The sequence below is a fragment of the Podarcis cretensis genome, assembly GCF_951804945.1.
Source record: "Podarcis cretensis genome assembly, chromosome: 2".
In the NCBI taxonomy this organism is placed as follows: domain Eukaryota; kingdom Metazoa; phylum Chordata; class Lepidosauria; order Squamata; family Lacertidae; genus Podarcis; species Podarcis cretensis.
The window spans coordinates 41319521-41340646 of record NC_137171.1 but is presented as its reverse complement, the minus strand read 5'-3'; the positions used below and the strand labels follow the sequence as shown (position 1 = coordinate 41340646).

At 44.5% G+C, this 21126-nt stretch overlaps 1 protein-coding gene across 5 annotated transcripts in view; it reads left to right on the top strand.

The window, feature by feature from the left end:
- Positions 1 to 21126, top strand: part of NTN1 (netrin 1) — a 129349-nt gene that overhangs the window by 18523 nt on the left and 89700 nt on the right. For all 5 annotated transcript variants that reach the window (XR_013835940.1, XM_079966057.1, XM_079966056.1 and 2 more), the window contains exon 2: positions 2266 to 3377. Coding sequence is in view for 4 of the 5 variants with exons in the window: in XM_079966057.1 (XP_079822183.1) it covers positions 2321 to 3377 (1057 nt within the window). In the remaining variant the exon portion in view is untranslated. The remainder of the gene's footprint in view (positions 1 to 2265; positions 3378 to 21126) is intronic.

The window sequence follows — 21126 nt, the reverse complement described above, 5'->3', positions numbered from 1 at the left end:
TTACTCAGAAGTCAGATCCAGCGTCTTCAATGGGGCTTACTCACTAGTAGCAGCAGCATTCGCTGAATGGCTCCGTTTAAACCCTGGTAGGTCGGACGAACTGGGTTGTGGATGGGGCTGAGATGAGCCCTCTCTCTCCTCACCTTCCACTTTACCTCGTTCATCCTCTGACAACCAGAACCACAAGCCTGGTGGTAAGCCACATCGCTTGGTTTAGTGTCGCATAGAAGCGAAGGCAATCCTAGGCACGCTCGCTTGGGCGATTCCCACTGAAAGGGCTGAACCACGCACAGGTTCAGGCTGCAGGCTTGTGATTCCAAGGCGGATATCCTCGAAAACTTTCCCGGGAATAAGAACCACTGAACGTAGTGGGATTTGCTTCTGAATAGACTTGTTTAGGATTGCCCAGAACGCCACTTGCAATGGAAAGAAGTCCCACAAGCGATTTTCTGCTGTTAGTCCCTCGCATAGAAGGCACCACCAAGGCTCCTGTGTCCTGAACTTCATTACTGTTGCGCTAGATTTACCTAAGAGAGAACCTACTGGTTCAGATGCACCATAAATCACTGGGTCTTATTTACGCAGTAAAAAGTTCCAGACATTATGGGACTGCCCACGTGCATGGGTTTCGAAGACCTGAATAAATTGGGTCTGCCAGCTGAAATTCTCCCGCCCAATTTCCCCTAATTGCAGAACAGTTTAATGGCTGTTAAATATTCTGCCTGCATCAAAATGAGGTGCGTATGTTTGCTTTAAATGCCTCTGGATCTTCCGGGGCAAGGCCCTCCCAAGAGTGAAGGAAGGCGCTCTCTGTGAAAGAAACGTGTGGGATGGGGAACCATATTCAGAAGGGCTAATAGCAGGTGTCTGTGAAGGTGGTCGAAGTACTGGCATGCCTTAGGAAAACTCAGTCTGAAGGCGCCCCGTCGTCCATTTAAAACGGAGTCCTATTGGTTCCGCAGAACTTCTTTCCAGCCAGTGGGACTTCAGTTGAAGGTAGCTTGGGGCTCTCTCTCATCTGCTTTCTCGCTTGCCGAAAGCGCCACACACCCCTCAAGCCACTGGACAGTTTGCCGTGGAAATTCGCGCACCATCCAAGCCCGTTGCGCGGGCGCCCATCTCCCAGATTGCAAGGGGTTTTGCTTGCTCGGAGTCGATGGATCCTCATCCTCATGGCTTCAGCGGAACGCCTTTCCATCTCCTCCTCCACCGTTTAGGACAGAGGATGTTGCTGGCAAGATAAAATCTGTAGCATTTTATCTTGAATCAAGTCCTCACTCTCAGGCCCCGTTCGCGGTACAGTATATATTTAAAGTAGCAGCAGCTGCAGCAGTAGCAGTGCCATTTACCCGCGAACCGTAGTTTAAAGGTGCTGAGAGATATTGGGAGACCCCAGTTCACCACCCAGAACTACAATTTCCAGAGTGGTTTAACAATCAATCCGCAACTCTGTAAATTGTACCCTTACGAGAACACGGTTCTCCTAACAGCTTCTACACCCTTAACAACCTACAGTTCCCAAGACTCTTGCAGGGAAGCCGTGGCTGTTTAAAGTGGTATAATACAGCTTTATATGTGGTGTTGTCGCTTCAATGACATTTGGCTCATGCAGCAGAGACTTCACCTTCTCTCCAGCTTAACTAAGAAGCCGCACAGCTCAACGGGCCTTACTCTCGAGTCGACACTTCAGATAGTGTGCCACTTTTCTGTAGCGCCAGCTGTTTTTTTCGGACTACAATTTCCATCATCCCTGACCACTGGGCCTGCTAGCTAGGGATTATGGGAGTTGTAGTCCAAAAACGGCTGGAGAACTCACCTTTGGGAAACGCTGAAGGAAAGGCTCTCTTGAGCGCCTTTATGAATATTTCGCAGGTTCCAAGGACGAAAGTTGGGACTTGATAGGAGAGCGCGAGAAACAGCCTCAACTTAAAACTCGGCTGACTCGGCCCCGCTTAAGCTGAGCGGGAATCTCCCTCCGCGTTAAGAGGCGGGCGGTGCTGCTTGTCCGTCAAAAGTGGGTCAGCGGCTCGCGCGCTCTGCCTCGCAGGTTCCTCCCCGCGCGCGCGCGTGCGCCCTGCCACACCCACCGCTTCCCACTCCGCCCGGGTCAGCTTGGAAGGCGCCCACTGCCCGCTCCTGCTCTTCCGCCCAAACTTGTTCATTGGCCAGCCCAAGCAAGCGCCAGTCTTAATTCCACCTCAGTGGCAGCACCTGTGAGGCTGACGCTCTCTCTCTGTCTCTCTCTCTCCACTTTCCCCGCTGCAGGTTCGCTTTCCCGCCCTTTCTTCCCCCTCCGCGCGCCCTCCCGCGGCGACCCGGCATGTCTCCGGCGGGCTGGGAGGCGCTGGTGGCTCTGGCGGCCGTGGCCGCTTGCCTGGCGGAGGGCGTGCGCGGCGGCGGCGGCGGCGGCGGCTACGGCGGAGGTGGCGGCGGCGGCCTGAGCATGTTCGCGGTGCAGACGGCTCCTCAGCCGGACCCTTGCTACGACGAGAACGGGCACCCGCGCCGCTGCATCCCGGACTTCGTCAACGCCGCCTTCGGCAAGGAGGTGAAGGTGTCGAGCACGTGCGGGCGCCCCCAGGCGCGCTACTGCGTCCTGGCCGAGAAGGGCGACGAGCGCAGCCGCACTTGCCACTTGTGCGACGCGGCCGACCCCAAGCGCGCGCGCCCGGCCGCTTACCTCACGGACCTCAACAACCCTCACAACCTGACGTGCTGGCAGTCGGAGAGCTACGTGCAGCACCCGCTCAACGTGACGCTGACGCTGGCGCTGGGCAAGAAGTTCGAGGTGACGTACGTGAGCCTCCAGTTCTGCTCGCCCCGCCCGGAGTCCATGGCCATCGCCAAGTCCATGGACTTCGGCAAGACGTGGGTGCCCTTCCAGTTCTACTCGACGCAGTGCCGCAAGATGTACAATCGGCCCAGCCGCGCCGCCATCACCAAGCAGAACGAGCAGGAGGCCATCTGCACCGACTCGCACACCGACATGAGGCCCCTGGCCGGAGGCCTCATCGCCTTCAGCACCCTCGACGGCCGGCCCTCGGCGCACGACTTCGACAACTCGCCCGTGCTGCAGGACTGGGTCACGGCCACCGACATCAAGGTGGTCTTCAGCCGCCTGCACACCTTCGGCGACGAGAACGAGGACGACTCGGAGCTGGCCCGAGACTCCTACTACTACGCCGTCTCCGACCTGCAGGTGGGCGGGCGCTGCAAGTGCAACGGCCACGCCTCCCGCTGCCTGCGCGACCGCGACGACAACCTGGTGTGCGACTGCAAGCACAACACGGCCGGGCCCGAGTGCGACCGCTGCAAGCCCTTCCACTACGACCGGCCCTGGCAGAGGGCCACCGCCCGAGAAGCCAACGAGTGCGTCGGTGAGTGAGGAGGAGGAGGAGGAGGAGGGACTCCTGGTACTGTATAACCTTCCAACGCTTTCTCCTTAGGAGCATCCTAATAGCCATGTACCCTCCAAATTTCTCTGATGTCCTAAGGGGCATTCCGGGATCAAATCAGAAACCGGAATGCCTTCTGTAAATCTGGGGCTGTCCTTGGGGAAATAGGGACACTTGGAGGGTTCTGGCAATTGCAGCTTCTTCACAGGTGCGCACGCAGAGAGTCAGGTGTGAAAGGGGCTCCTCGGAGTGGCGTAGCGAGAAAACTGCGAGAACGTTTGCAAAAGCTAAGCAGGAACTGGTAGGGTTTCATATTGGATGGGGGCATGGATTTATATGCGGGGGGGCGAGGCAGGACACGCACCTGTCCTCCTCCTCATCTGTCTTGATCTGCCTAACTCTGTCTAGCAGATTCAGAGTTTAAAGTTGTTTTAAATTACCCCAGGTGTTAGAAAAATCTCTCACAATCTTTCTACAGTTTTGTAATTTTAGTTAAGTATTTTTTTATTTATTTACTTGATTTAGGTGAGAGCAGCTGGCTATGGCCATGAATGGAGGCTACACCAAGTTGAGATTCCTGCAGTGCAGGAGGTTGGACTAGATGGCCCTTGGGGTACCTTCCATATGAGGGGCTGTGGGAGGCCAAATGATGCAAGCCTGTTCAGTGGAGTCTGTTCACATGGGGGGGGGCGCTAGTCGCCAAAATATACAGTGGTGTGTCTTGCAATAAATGCAGATGATTCCCTCCCACCCACACTGCAATAATTGCCTGACCCATCTCAGATAGGTGGGATATGTCTGGGTTTATGCACTGGAGGCTTCGTACATGCTCAGAGGCACTCTGCTATGTTAGTTTGTTTATTGGCGATATCGCTTACAGGTTGTCTGCAAACAGAACAGTTTGTTTTAGCAATGAGTTTCAAGTCTCTGGCCTGATTCTGAGCCTTAGTATTAAAACCAGATTCCGGGACTGAACCTTCTGCTGTCCTTGCAGGCAGATTAATGCCCTTAGTATAATGCTAAATGGGTGAGCGATTTGCGACCTGGCTGCTCCACATGTGCAGAAAGGCTCTCTCCTGTATTTCTTAATAGGTGGCTAAACCCTGGTTCAAGTAAAGCCCCACACCATTTTAAGGCTCCTCTCCTTCCCACTCTTTCCCCCAATGTCCTGTGCACCTGTGCACAAGAGACAAAAAATACATTGACACAGCTTTTCCCAGTGTGGAGGAAAACTTGACCTGCTGAATTTTTAACCTTCAAGACAGTTGTTAGTGGTGCAGCAGTCTTGTGCAAAAACAAGCTGAAGTCCTGAACCCTTGGAGTGTTTCGCTTTCTCCCCCACCCTTAATCCCAGGTTTTTTAAAGGGACGATTGGATTGAAGAGAAGGCACCTCGGCAGTTGCCCAGTGATGCTCTTTGCTTCGCTATTCCTGTGACCCATGGAGGGGATGAGGTCAGGGATATAAGGTGATTCTGGCAAAGCTGCAGGAAGGCAAACTTTCTCACAACGCAGTTCATCCCGTGTACTTGTTTCCTCAGCTCAGTCGGCTTCAGTCCAAGTATTTCGGCTAGTTAAAATAAGCCTGGCAGGAAATTAATTTCCAAAGTTAATGGGTCCCCTTCTTCAACATAGTCTTGGTATGCTGAAGAACAAACTGGTGGAGGAAAGGCAGGGCAAACAGTAGGTTTATCTTGCGTGACCCCGGCTGGCCCCCTCACCTCACCCAGCCACAATGTCTCCCCTAAAGAAGTAGGTCAGGTCAGACCAGAGTGGGTCTTTCCCTTAGAAAAGATGTGCTTGCAAGCTTGTTTCCACCAGATTCCTGTGGGTCGGGGCCAGTATAGGAAGCACAGAGCAAAGTGACAGGAGGAACTCTCTCGCACTGTCTCCCCAAAGCGACTTTGAGAAGGGGGACAGAGTTAGAGTTTAGGGAGAGTAAAAGATTAGGGAGCTCTACTGGTTTGGTGGAAGTCTCAGCAGTGGTGCGCTCAGTGGCGTAACGTGGGTTGTCAGCACCCGGGGCAAGGCAAGTAATTTGCGCCCCCTAACCCATGGATTTGCGCCCCCTAACCCTAACCCCCAGATGTTGCGCCCGGTGCGGCCGGCCCCCCCTGCACCCCCCACGCTACGCCACTGGGTGCGCTGCTTTGGAATCCAACCCAAGATCGAGTTTGTGCAGCCTGGTGAACTCTCGTACTGCCTAGATTTTGAGCTGAGCCCTTCCTTTCCTCCTCCTGTGCCGCTGCCTGGTCACAGGGGCCAGGCGTTGCTGTGGGACTCTTTTAATTCAAAAAAGAGATACTATCTGCTCCTTCCAGTCCAAATTCTTTGATCTGTGATGGGCCTAGGCAGGCACAATATTCGGTCCTCTTTTGCTGTAGTCAGAAAAGCACAGAGGGAGGGGTGCAGTCGGAGAGACTGAGAGGAAGGTTGACTGGCCTGAAGCGATCCCTGGATAGAGGACTGGGGTGTATCGGGATTATCTTACTTGTGGTGCCAGGTGTGTGCTGCTGCTGGGGGAAATTGATAAGGTGATAAAACATCACTTTAAAATGCTCAAAGTGTTCTGGGGGAAATGAAACACTTTTAAAAACTCAACTTTATTTCTTTCTCAGCCTCATTGCTAAGCAGGTGAATTTGAAAGCAAACTTTGACTGGTTTTAATGCATTTTGTTTAGGATTACTGTTGGAAGAGGGAAGCAACTCACGTTGCCAAGAAAGGTTTGCATGGAAGCTCTGTCCCCGGAAATGAAACTTGCTTCCAAAATCTTCAATAAGTTTACATGTAATTAAACTTCGGGTTGAATCTTTAAAACTTGTACCCTGCACTCCCCATGCATAGGGGTTAGAGCTGAAACACACTAACCTGGTAACAAGCTTCTCTTGAGAAGTGACACCTTCTGAGAAAGCAAAGTTAGGGACCTGCTCTAAGGAATACTGTATCAGTTTTAGTAACAATAAATATACAAACAGAGAACCATTAAGAATATTTGTATCTATTTGGAACTAGTAACACCTTTCATTCACATACTGAAGACAGAAATATCCAGTATTTGAGCTGCAATTACCGTACCTGTAAAACAACTATCATTTATTCCTGGGAAACACGAGAAACATTTGAGTTAGGGGGCAGGTTATAGGCCATCTAGCACAAACTGCTGTTTATGCATAAATGCAGGGCTAGAACCCCTCCTAATACGTGTATGTGTGTCAGCTATCTTTAAAAGGAGAGCCACTATTTATTCAAAAAGGGAGAAACTGTAATTTGGATAGAGAATATTTTAAATTTTCTGAGGGTTTTTGTTTAAAAAAATTGTGTTGGAGAAGCTTTTTCTTGTTTCTGGATTTTGTTTTCCGCAGGCTCTCACATAACTTAAGAGAATAGTAAAGGAATCATTTCTTTGCTAAATGTGTGATTGTATCCATAACAACCCCCCAAAAAACCCCCCTCAAAACCTACAAAGGAGCCTTAAGTAATTATAAAAAGTTCACAGATGGAACAGTTCAGTCATTGCCCGTGCATCAGCCATGACCCCAACTCATACAGTCCCTTTCTTTTCGATTTGTCATTGCTTTGTGCCTTGCTCAAACACTTCCCTTCCCAATTTGTCATGCTGTGGAAGGACCAAACAGGTTTCTATCATTTTTTTTTAAAAAAAATGTTTTTATTAAAATATTTTCCGTAAGTAACAAGAGTACATTCAGTGTTTCTATTTTGGAATCGTACTGTGTTTCATACAGGCCACTTTGAGACATTTTTTTTTTTTACTCTTGTCCACTTGTCATTCACCCCTTTGAGTTTCTTAAACCACAAGGATGACTCCAAGGGATTGTGGGTGTTATTGCAGAATATTTCCGATTACTCTGTTCGCTCCCCTAGGTTTTAGTCACACTATAGCAAGGTTCTGTGCAGCATAGATTAAATCCTTGCTTCTGTAATACTGAAAAAGTAGTTGGATAATACAAAAACAAGGAGGAAGAGTTAGGCTCTGGGTTGCAGGATTGTGCAGGAGGGCTAACACACTTCCCCCATGCCATTTTGAATTGCTCCCAGAACTTCTCTTTGCACCTCACCATATCAATTCAGATGGGGAAATGGAAAAGAAAGACACAGTTAACCCTCTCTTCCCAAACATTGTGGCTCTAATCTGAATTTCCCCTGTTTCCCTTTTCAATAAATCTTAACTTGTCTGCTTGAGTCCTTTAATGAAGAAATGAACCTAGGCTGCCAATTCTCGTAGTAGACCAGTATGAAGTAAGCAGCACATAAGTGGCACACAAAACACTACCAAACTATTCTACGTTCTAAATCTTAATAATACAAAAATTGAGAGAACAAGGTACAAGATCTACTACAAAAGGAACTTTAAAAATTGAATCTTTCTTTTGGACACAATTTGAATGAGTTTTCTGATTGTGGCTTCTGCAGTAGATCTTGTACCTTTGTTCTCTCATTTTTTGGATTATTGATATAAGATTTAGAACGTAGAATGGTTTGGTAGTGTTTTGTGTGATGCTTACGTGCTGAGTCCTTTAACTGGCTGCTCACCCATGAATTCCAGTGCCTTTATTTCCTGTATAAGCCAATGCAGGAAAAAGTATAAGGCTTTTCCACCCTCTATGTATGACTCATTTGTCACTATTGGATCCTGTTGTTTAATGGGCAGTGAGTGCTGTTTTCTTTGGCCTTTGAATGATTTGCAATTGAATAATATTGCAGAATAATATTGCTGCACCAGTGCAGTTCCATTCTATTAAATGGTACTCAGATGTGACTTTAAAGATATTTCTCATGTCTTTGTCTTGCTGTTGAACACCAGGATTGTTAACAAAACAAAATATTGTCACCATATGGCTGTTGTTTGGCTCATTGAGATTTATTCCTTTAGAAAATGGATACAGCTGAATATGTCACAACAATGTTAAATACAGACATGCATGGGCTCTTGCAAGATTATTTGTTGGATTTTTTGTTCCTGTTGAGAGACATCAGCTCCCACATTTTGGTTGAGTTCTTGTAGTGGAGTATGGTTCAATTTGCCTTTGAGAACATACTTGTCTTGTTTTGCTAATATTACATAGCCTTTGGTTTGTGTTGTGAATAAAATTAAACGATTCAGCATTGCTATAAATTGTTCTGGAGACTTGGAAGTTGAATCTGAAGCTGAGCCAGGTCTGAGCTAGCTGATAGTATTACCAATTTCTCTTCCTTCATATTATTGATGTTTGTTTACATTATTGGTGAATGTTTTCTATTATGGTTTGCAGCCTGGCAAATTGTAATGCCTTTGGCTAGTACAACAAACTTAATGATTTATTGAATTAAACAACAGACACATTGCGTTCTTTCTACTGAGATGTTTCACAACCCACTTGGGTTCAGAACCTGAAGGGGTAGGGAGGCTTTTTCAGCCCAAGATTACATTCCATCATGGACATTTGGGCCCCCTGATCTGAGATTCCCCACCCCTGCTGCAGACATTATACTCCATCTTACTATTACTGTTTGGGGTGTGTGTATGTGTGTGTAAAGAGAATGAATACACAGCAGTATACTATTTCCAGCTATTGCTAAAATTCTGGAGTGGAAAACTTGGTTTTTCTGTTCAGTGTTCTCAAGTACAAATTTGCTCTAGAAAAAGTCTAAAAGAGAAGGGCATTTCTGTGAAGTTATTATGTCCCTTGGTAAAATAACAAGATTTTAAATTCAGCTGCAGCTTTGAGGTACAAATGATGTACAGTGGTACCTCGGGTTACATACGCTAACCCAGAAATATTACCTTGGGTTAAGAACTTTGCTTCAGGATGAGAACAGAAATCGTGCTCCGGTGGCATGGCAGCAGCAGGAGGCCCCATTAGCGAAAGTGGTGCTTCAGGTTAAGAATGGACCTCCGGAATGAATTAAGTACTTAACTCGAGGTACCACTGTATACTTAGAAGGTATCATCTGGCATATGTGTGTGTAGGCCAATGAAAATTTACTAATTTCGTTCTCCATTGCAAAAAAACCCATAAATGGGATTATATAGTAGCACTATCTATATAATCTAAAGCAACACACATGGAGCTCCATGCAATCTTCATAAACTTCCCATCTGTATCTCATGCATGCAAACAAAAAATTGTTCCTACAGAGTTCAGGCTGGGGAGGTCTCTTGAAGAATATTTCCAAGGGGCGGAGAAACTTGTTTTCCAGAATGAAAAGTTTGCTGATGTTTTAATCCACTCCTGATGAAGAATGTCCTACTTGGGTGTTTTATTGCTGAAAACACTTAAAATACTTACTTGCAAGGCAAATGCTTGCAGTGCTTCTCAAGTCTGTGGTTGGGCTCAAGTTTAGGAAAACTAATTCAGCGGTCACAGCCAGAGGCAATAAGCATCTGTAATTTAAAACCACAGCAAGTCAGGGTTGTGAAAACCAGCCCCTTGGTACTACGTTGTATTAGCTCTACCTATGAGATCACTTGATGGTAATCAAGCAAAACACACATATTGAGCATTTCCCTGAGCTATCAGAGCTTTGAGGCCCAGAAGATACATGCAACACAAGGTTATTTAAGGTTTAATGCTCCTGAGTGTGCAAGTACTGTACAAAATAAATAAAAGATTTTTTTCGGGATAGTCATCTGATTGATCACAGAAGGGATTTATGAAGAGAATTTGTTCTGGCTCTTTTTAAAAAATCATTTAACTTTGATTCATTATGATTTGGAATCACTCGTAATGATCTGTCTGAACATATCTTTGCAACTCTTTGGCACTGGAGCTCAGAGAGTTTGAACAGCAAACACAGTAAATGCCCAAAACTACTGAGAATAATGAACTGCAGCAGCAGTTCAAAGTTCAGCGTAAAAAATATACAACACCAATTTTAAAATCCTGGGCAAATAAAAAAGTTTTCAGCTGATGCTGAAAAGCTAATAAAAATGGTGCCAGGCAAATCTGTCTGGCAAGGGAGTTCTTGGGACATCCTCCAGTTTGTCAATACTGGGATATGACAGAATCTTGGGAACTGGTTGCTACAGAGAGATATAATGATAATTTTTAGCATGCAAGTTGTGTACAGACTTTATTGCCTTTAGTGCCTTGTTAGGGCTGCAGTTTGTTTTCACATTTGAGAACCCTATTTTTTGGGGGGTGGGGTGGGGGGAGGTACAGCTTTTGTTTATGTTACTTTAATTTTGTGTTCTGCTTATCCTGTGACATCTCAAAGGTTTTGCTTCCCCCGGTGCTTAGAGTACCAGCATCTGAGGGGCTAACAGGGTCACATTATTAGTGATATGGTCTTGGTGGGAAAGGGCATTTTCAGTCCCTTGTGGGAAGTCCTTAAGTACCCTTAAAATGTGCAAACACTCTAGAGCTGTAATTTATCTCCTTTAGCCTGTAGCAGCTGCAGGAGGGGCACTGCTGGGATTCTCATTAACACTTTTGGGAAAGTGGGAGATGCAAGCAATAGCACTACCTTCCAGCCCAGTCAGCCTTGGCATCCTTGCAGTGAGACAACATAGAGGGGTTATTTCCTAATACACCCACCACATTATTATTTTTTAAACAATGCCATTCTCTCATTTCATTAGTTTTAAACTTCATGAAAACTTCTGCTTTTTTTGCAATGAGCATGGCACAGATCTAGGAGCTGATAACTGAACCTACACACTTATTTCACATCCAGATTTGACGTAGATCAGGGTGGCATTTAAAAACTACGGGTAATTCATGTTTACATTTGGGATTATTCACATCTCAGTGACTGAAGAAGGCCAAAGCCACCCCCCCCCCTTTGGCTTTAATATCTGTCGTTAGTCACTGTAACAAGTATACCGGTTTTAATGATTATCTGTATCCTCCTGGGATTCAGAACAAACTTGTTGAAGTGCTATTTGATGCTTTAAAAGTATTCTATATTAATAAATATTGTGTGTGGGTATTACTGTCTCTAGGCAAGTAAACTCCATAGCAAGAGAGCCTGATGCTGATATGAGATCAGCAACCATTTTTATTATTTGAATTTTTTTTTGATGTTTGATTTTGTTAATTGTATTTGCCAGAGTCCATGAAAATGCAACCAAAGCACTTAAAATGCAGCCTTGTTTTAGTGGTAGCCTATAGATCTAAGCCATAAGGGGAGAAAACATCAGATATTCACCGGGACCAACTATCCATGCTGGTCCTACATAGGCCAGCAAAAAGAGCCAAGGGAAAATTTATATACAAATCCCTTATAAGGGGTTCCATAAAAAATAAATAAATGGGGAGGGGGGTTTAGACAGAGTCCAGCCCAAAGGCCAAGCGGAACAGCTCCGTCTTGCAGGCCCTGCAGAAAGATGTCAAATCCCGCAGGGCCCTAATCTCCTGTGATAGGGCATTCCACCAGGCTGGGGCCAGAGCTGAAAAGGCCCTGGCCCTGGTTGAAGCCAATCTAACCTCCTTGGGGCTCGGCACTTCCAAAGTGTTGTTATTTATGGACCTTAAGGTCCTCCGCGGGGCATACCAGGAGAGGCGTTCCCATAGGTACGAGGGTCCTAGGCCGCATAGGGCTTTAAAGGTCAAAACCAGCACCTTAAACATGACACTGTACTCCACCAGGAGCCAGTGCAGCTGGTAAAGCACTGGATGAATGTGATCCCGCGGCAAGGACCCCGTAAGGAGTCTCGCCATGGCATTCTGCACCTGCTGGAGTTTCTGGGTCAGCTTCAGTAGCCCTCTCCACCATGAATTTGTCTAATCCTCTTTAAAGCCACCCCACTCCTGTGGGAGTGAGTTCCATAGTTTAATAGTTCATCGTGTGAAGGAGTACTTTCTTTATCCATCTTGAATCATCCAACACTCAGCTTCATTGCATGTCCATGAGTTCTAGTGTTGTGAGAGAGGGAGAAAACTTCTCAGTCCCCTTTCTCCATGCCCTGCATAATGTTATCAACTTCTATCATATCACCTCTCACTCTCCTTTTCTCTAAACTAAAAAGTCCCAAATGTTGTAACCTTTCTTCACAGGGGAGTTGCACCATCCACTTGAGCATTTTGGTTGCCCCCCCCCTTTCTGTTTTCCAGATGTATAATGTCTTCTTTGAGGTGAGGTGACCAGAACTGTACAGAGTATTCCAAATGCGATCACACAAAAGATTTGTATAATGGCCTTATGATACTGGAAGTTTTATTTTCAGTTCCTTTCCTAATGATCCCTAGCATGCAATTTGCATTTTTCTTTGGCTACCATACACTGGGTGGACATTTTCATTGAACTATCTACACTGACCCCAAGTTCTCATTCCTGGACAGTCACCTCCATTTCTGGCCCCATGAGTGTATTCATGAAATTAACATGTTTTGCCCCAACACTTTTACAAATGAATTGCATTTGTAGCCACAAGGGAAAACAAACTATAAACAAAACACAAAACAATGTTGTCAAGACGAGCTCTTTTATGCTTTGATTCTCTCAAGCTCTAGAGAACAAGCTCTATTGATTTCACTGGAAATGTCTTTATAAATAAGTGTATTCAGCATTATACCTTTGGTTGCCATAGTTCAACAGAAAGCATACACAGTTAGAACCTAAGCTTTTGTTTCCCCTGGTCATATAGCAAACAACACTCGCCCTTTCCTTCTGCATGAAACAAACTTTATTCCAATTAGGTATCATTCCACCTATTGCTACCAATGAAAAGCCATACCCTCATCCACAGGGGAAAACAACCTTTGCTGTTTCAGGTATCGCTAATGACTGTATGGATCATGGCATTATTTTATTCAGTCAAAAGCATTTCCGTTGCACTGGGGATTGAATGAAGGCTTGCAACTCAGTCTTATGCACGTTTATTCTGGGGAAAGGTCAGTGACTAAGTGGCAGAGCACCTGCTTTGCATGCATATGTTCCCAGGTTAAATCCCCAGAAGTTTTATGTCAGCAGATGGCCAAGAACGAAACCTTTTAATGCATGGATAGGGAACCTGTGCCTCGTCAAATGTCCACCATCCCTAATCATTGATGGAAGTCAAAGTCCAATAGCATCTGGAGGCCCACAAGTTCCCTATTCCACTTTAAATCTTCCCTATATACTCCTCCAACTGCTTTTTTTACTCATGGGATAATTTTCCTATAAAATATATGGGTAGTTTGGTCAACCTTGCGCATCATTCTTGGGGCTTGCCAAGTCTAGCAGCAGTCCCTTGCTAAGAGCAAAGTTGCTTCTCACCCTATCCAAAGAGCAGAGGTAGTCATTGTGGACTCCAACACCCATCATCCTTAGCCAGGATGACCAATGACCAGGGGTGATGAGAGTTGTAGTCCAACAACATCTGGAGAGCACCACATTGACTACCCCTGCCAAACAGCTTTTGGCCTCTTCAGTTTTTTGTTATATCCATCTGTTGTTTACTCTCCGTTTCCCACTGTAGGATAATACATAGTAGTGTCAGTTCTGTATAATGTTTGTGATTGCATCATTAAATAAAAATGGTTTTGCTTCAAAGGACATTGCAGAAATAAGCTTGAAACGCTGCCTGGAAGGGCAAGGGGCATTCCAAAATCCAGTAAACCAATCACTGCCGTACCAGTCTTATGGCAGTTATTGCTTTGCTAAATTTTAGAATGCCCTTTGCCCTTTCTGGTACAAGCTTTTCCTTTTGCAAATTGTCAGAACAGCCTTCTTTCATGTACGGTAGAAGCTTCTCCCCCAAGGAAAATTGCAGGCATGAGGACCCTGATCCAGGCTGGGACTTTAGGAAAGAGCAGAAGGTTAAAGACAGAGAGACAGAGACAGTGACAGCGTCAGGGTTCCAATCCAGATCAGGCTCACTACACTGGAAGTTTATGAAAGAAAAAGCTTGCACTCAAAGACAAACCATGTTATTAACGTCATATGTGGTTTGGTCCACAGTGAGTGAGCTCCAGAAGAAGAAGGAATTCCTAGGAGCCAAAGCCAGCACTTTCTGCAATGACCGCTTAGTGTTTAATCAGAGATGATGATCAAGACAGGAAATATAATAAGAACTTTTTCTAAGATGAAAGGAAAAATTATTACTGTAGCTATCATGATTATTCTGCTGAGCATCCGCCTAGTTCTTTGAACACAGAGCAAGTTTCCTGCCCTAAATTACTGGCAGTCTCGAGTTAATTTTTATATGAACATTGAGGACAAATCAAAAGTTATCACTGAGAATTTCCAGAGGAGTAGTTGTATTGCTGCAAAAGCAACACAGAGTCTTGTGTTATTTTAAATACTGTCATACATTTTATTATAGTATAAACTCTTAAGGATTAGTATCATCCACTTCATCCAATGCATTCATTCTCATACTCTCTCCCTCCCTCCCAGTGGGTGTAAAATAGGGGAAGTGTATAAAGGGTAGAGTGGGACACGGGTGGTGCTGTGGGTTAAACCACAGAGCCTAGGGCTTGCCGATCAGAAGGTTGGTGGTTCAAATCCCCACGACAGGGTGAGCTCCCATTGCTCGGTCCCTGCTCCTGCCAACCTAGCAGTTTGAAAGCACGTCAAAGTGCAAGTAGATAAATAGGTACCGCTCCGGCGGGAAGGTAAATGACATTTCCGTGCGCCGCTCTGGTTCGCCAGAAGCGGCTTAGTCATGCTGGCCACATGACCCGGAAGCTGTACGCCGGCTCCCTCGGCCAATAAAGCGAGATGAGCGCTGCAACCCCAGAGTCGTCCGCGACTGGACCTAATGGTCAGGGGTCCCTTTACTTTTACCTTTGAAGTGTAGAGTAAATGCCACTGGAGTGAAAAAGTACTATGTATCAGAATTCATTTGCATATTTATGTTGCATTTAACTACAGCCCCAATCTGCATGGTGCTATTTCATAGGGTTTGTACTGACTTTGTATCTGGCAGTCTCTTGTAACTGCTCCTGAATTCTAAGTGAATGTTGTGCTTACACAATAGTGGGGCTATTTTATGGTGCCTGTGCACATGAAAAGAAGCTGCCTTTAAAATAGTGTGAGTTTCCCACAAGAAGTTGTGCCGTTTCCTTAAAACTTCTTGTGTATCATGCCTGGGGCCTGCCAGTACTAGAATCCCAGACCCTTGGGAAGAGCAGTGGCTTCTGGTCCACCCCAAATAGCATCCTTAGACATTTAGAACCCACAGAACAGCTGCAGAGCTTTTGCCTCCCTCCTTTGCGGTTACAGCCATCAGGTTGTTTACTCTCCCTTTCCTCCTTAAGGATAGTAGAGTCAGTTCTGGCTAATGTTTGAGATTGCATCATGGGGAAAAAAATTGCTTCGCTTCAAAGGAAAAGTGGGGAGGAGTTTAGAAGCATTTCTGGCAAGCTTGAGGATGGATGTGTAGATATTGAAAGCGGGTTGGCAACAGGCTTTGCACTTTGCACAATCGAGTCCTGACTGTGTGAAGTCAAATACAAACAGTGGCTTGTGTTTGCACATAAGAGCTTTGTGGATCAGTATCCCAGGCCCTATACTTTACATCATTGGATCTGAGAGCAGAGGTTTGCTGGTGTGAGTTTGGCTAGAGTGGGGCGGGTGGTGAGGTGGGGGGGGGGGAGAAGGCTCTGCTGAGCATTTTGAAATGAATTGAACTGTGCAAACATTCTGCTGAAAAGCTCTCAGGGTGATGCTTTGGAACAGATACCCAGCCCCTTGCTGAAATTTAAATAGCAACTTTCACGCTGGAGCAAGCTGAACAAAAGAGGACAAATAAAATAGACCCGAATGGGGTTTTGTTTGTTTGTTTTTGTAGCTTAGCTAATATTTCAGCAATTGTTCTGGTCAGGAATGTGAGGAGTTCCCTTCAGAATTAATTTGAGTGAAACATGAGAAGGCTCAGTGTTGGGTAAATGTCACCCCTATTCTCTCCCTAACTCCCACCCCCAAATCTCGATGCATCAAAATCTTAGGCTGTGAAATCGTAAGTCACAGTTGTTCCTTGCTACATTTCCGAAATGTTGGCATTTGGATAGTCATAAGTCAAGGGCAACCCAGCACCTGCACATCCATAAAAAGGAAACCAAAATATTTGACAAAAATTGGATTTAATCTGATTAAATATTGTAGTTGCTTAATCAACTATCTTTAACCAGTCTATCATTCAGTTAAATTAAATGTAAATATATTGACATATTTCTAGACTCTCAGTATTGGTTGTCTTTATGAGTTATTGAAGGAATAACGAGTTAATAAAAAAAGCTACCACTCAGTATTAAAATGAAACATAGTATTTTATATTTCTTTTTCATTCAATATTAAACTTATTAAAACAATCCCAAATACAAACAAGATTGCCTTAACTTTGCAGCCTCAGTAATTAAACTTGGGACCAATTAGTTAATCTAGTGAAGCTTTAGTCAATTAACTTGAATAGAATTTGCAACATTATTTTTTAAAATTTATATTTAGCATCAGGCAAACTTGTCAGGTGGTACAGATAATTACAGTGGAACTGAAATCACTGGGATCATGGTTTGTTTTGCCTCTAACACTCCAGGACCTGCACCCAAGGTTTGTTCTTGGCTTACTAATCATGGTTTGTTGGAGCAAATAAAGCTGCAATCTCTGTATCAGACAAACATGAAGGCAGAGGGCATGGTTTATTTTCTCTGTGTGCAGAGGCACACAGATTTAGGGGAGCATGACTGGTTTGGTTGCCCTGGACATGGAGCTTTGGGGGTGCCATAGGGGGCTCCACAACTATTATGCAGAATGGGAGGCGGGAGTGGTGGTGGTGAATTTCAGCGTTGCAGAGGTGCCACTGAAATTTGACACCCCAAGGTCTGCCACTGTTTGTGTGCTGGTTTGTAAGAGGGACACAGCCCTGAAAAGTGTGTTCACAATAAACCAGTAAGTATGAACTGGTCTGCCTTTCAGGTGTATTCAGACCATTCTTCAATAAGAATATACATTCATACCTCAGAAGTCGAACAGAATCCATTCTGGAAGTCCATTCGACTTCTGAAATGTTCAAGAACCAAAACACGCTTTTGGATTGGCTGCAGGAAGCTCCTGCAGCCAATTGGAAGCCACAGAAGCCCTGTCGGACGTTTGGCTTCCCAAGAACATTTGAAAACTGGAACACTCACTTCTGGTTTTCGATTGTTCAGGAGCCAGAACGTTCGACTCCCAAGGCATTTGGGAGCCGAGGTACAACTGTAGTGCAATAGGTGAGGAAACATCTGGTCAGGTTTGGCCCAACCATGATAGCTACAGTATGCAAGGAATTGTAAATAATTCATTACCACAACAGAAGGGAACAAGGGCCTTTTCTTCTGACTCATATTTTTGTGATCAAGCTTTAAAACAAGTTTTCCAAACAATTACACATCAGTAGATACCTTCACATTGACTGACATGCTGTGGTATTAATAATAAAAGCTAAACAGGATCCAAAAATTCAAGTAAGGGTTCTTTCTAAATAGCTTCCTTTGTGCCAGAAGCCAATGGCTTTCCAAGGGCCGCAACCTTCAACTGAGTAGCAGAGCGGTTGTCAGTTTAGCACTGGTAGAAGGTTTCCTTCATGTTAGAGCAGTGTGTCTGAATGTGAGAGAGGATGTGCATCCCCTCATACAGCTCTAATAACTGCTTGTTTAGTGGATAATTGCAGAGTTGACCAATTAGGCATATACTGTCCTATTAAAGTGCTGGAAACAGTACAAGAAGAGAGCAAGGCTTGCAGTGTGACCTGAGCTTCTGAAACCTGCACAATATCCAGCTTCAGGGTTCTAATCCTTGGGTGCTGTACCAAGTCTGGAAAATTTAAGGCACATTAATGCTGGAGGACGGAAGTCTATAGTAAAAAGTAATAACTGCAGGGAAGCACACACACAAAAATGTTTTTTTTCTGCTAAATGTTAAAGTTGAAACATTCATGTGCTGCAAGCTCCTCAAAAGAAAATAAGGCTTGTTTCAATGCAGCACCTCAAGGACTGGTTCAATAGTTTTAGCAGGGCTGAAAGAATTGTAACTGCAGTCATGCAAAAGAAAATGAAATGCTTTAGGTTTTGCGACAACATATTTGCTTTGATTTAATGTTGGATATACACTACACTCTGAATGGAGGGCAAAACATAGACCAATGTATGATGGATTTTAAAACTGTTGGCACAACTTTTGGGAGCTGTCCGAATTATTTATTTGAAATCACAGCACATAGCATAAGGTCAGACAGATGTAAGATCCAGATTACTGTAAGAGCAATTTAACTCCGCAGCATGCACTGGATGTAAGCGTAGAAGAAATAGCAGCCACAATGCAGTTGAGAAATGTGTACAGCAAGGGAGAAAAAGTTCAACGGCAAAGCCTTGTTTACTCTGACAGAAACAGGTGAAAACCCATGGGTGTACTGAATTCTTCAGCTTTGGAAGATGTATGAAATATGGATCTTGTCATAAATGTTCACAAAACAATGAATTTCAAAACTGGCACAAGGAAACATAGCTCATGCAATTGTAAGTAAAACATTGCAATGGGAGCCACTTCAAAATTCAAGATTCAAATACCAGATTACTCTCATACTCCTGGAGGTGGGGGTAGGGAAGGAAATGCAGGTGTTTAAATTTTATCGAAATTTCACATATAAAGTCAAGACAGCTCAGTTGAAATTTCAGGTAGCAGTATACTTTGCCTAAGGGCTATGATTAATAATAACTTTGCAAAATGAGTTTGCAAAAGGAAAGTTTCCTGCCCTCTGCACAAGCCTGTGTACCTCATCCTATAGTATTCAGTAGGGACTCTGAAAAGACTTTGCAGGGGGTGCAGGCAGCTACAATGGAGGAGGAGGGGATGGGAAACTTTCCATCTGCAAACTTCTTTTCATTCACTTATCTTGGGATCCAAGTATATGCTGGCAACAGAGTTTGGTGGCACAAGATTCCACCAATTCACCCAAGAAGAAAGTTTCTATGGAAAGAAGCCACAAACCATTAGGTGCAATTTGGATGAAACTTGAGTCAAATATTATTTACAACACTACTGAAATATCAGCTGCTACAGAGCAAGCAAAGGGTTGATAATCTCTGATTCTCTATCCAGGGCAGACACTTCCCCACCCCCATTTATTCTGTAGAGATAGCAAGATGGCCTGATTAAGTGACCATAATACAGAATTGTTTGGTACAGTATATACCAAAGGCATTGTCTGGTATAGTATCAGGTCTAAACCTGGGTTCATGGCTTATCTTGCTCTAGACAAGCCATGGGCCTCTAGCCAAGGTATGTTCTATGGTTTACCACCTAAACTTTTAAATTTTCTTTAGGTATCAATGCAACATATGAACAATGAACATTATACCTGAATGTTCAGCATATTGGAAATTTCTTGGATAGGTGATGGATGGAGAACCCTCAGCCCTCCATATATTACTCTTCTTCTCCCACCATCCTGGCCATTGGCCATACTTGCTGGGGCTGATGGAAGTTGTAGTTCAACAACATATGGAGGGCCAAAGGATTCCACCCCTGTGGTAGACAATGGCCCATATTAAAATCCTCTTTCTGTGTTTGGGAATCCAGAATTTTCTCTGTTCTCTCACATTAGTTTTGAATACAAAAAAATTGCAGCAATGACCAAAAGGTAGATTATGGTCTACTAGTAGATCTCATAGATAGGGTCGATCGTCAATTGTTTAACAACAGCAGAAATTTTGTTTCCAAATTAGGCTGCTGAAACAAATGAGAGTGAGAGGAAACTAGGCATAGATTTTTGTATGAAAGGAATGTGACCTCAGTTCTGATGCTAAAAACAAATTCCTGGACTAAGGTGCAGTCAGAGATGACTTGTTCCTTAATTCTTTGGCCCCAGATGGTAGCCCTAGGCATCCTAGGAAAAAACAAAGTAGGTCTCTCAGGCTTGAAGTCTACCCATTGCTGTACTAATGCATATGGATGTGTGCATTTCTTAAGGCAGGAAATGCAACATGTTTTCCCCTCCATGTTAGGAAGATAATGGGGAGGGGGATACGCATGTGCAGATATTTGTGTGTTGCAAAATATTCACCATGGCTAATTTTAGATACACCAAAACATTATTTTTCACAAAGCTCTGCTTTGGGAGGGAATGAGAAACACAGTGAGTTATTTGTTGCCTGCTGCTAGTTGATCTTGCGTATTTAAGAATGTTTTAATTCTGTATATGGCTATAATACATATGGTTATTGTTTTATTTTCATTGTGGGGCGGTTTTTCTTTATTCTTGTATTCCTGTCCTGGGACCAATTGGTGAAAGGCAGGTTACAAATGCTATGAATAAACAAACACATTTCTCCAAGTGGAAAGTGGAAATAAAAACCCCTCATTCCTGGCAGGAATGTTGGAAACCCACTTTTGCACTGTTGTAAATGAATAGTTTCTGTGTGCAGGCTACATGGCACAAGACCATCTCTGCTTGAAAGTGGATGGGTATTGCTTTTCCCATCTCAGAGGTAGCCTTGGACAAATGCATTTAACTTCCTACCCTTCAGAATTTCAAACATTTTCCAAAAAACTGCTAACAACCAGCATGGTTGGAATTGTTTGTTTTACAATCCCAGCACGCTGTGTCTGTCACGAGGAGTTTTGCTCATTATATACAAAAGCATAGAGGGGTGGTAGGTGGAACTGTATGTTTTCCAGAAGAAGTGGACAATACAACTTGTATGAATGAATGGCTGTTAGTGCCCCTGGAGCGGACAATGGGGGGAAAACTGCCGGCACAAAACGAACAGGCTTCCAGGCTTCTCAGCGGCTGAGCCATTCTCCTGAGAGTTTAATTTTTTGGGAAGCTTTAA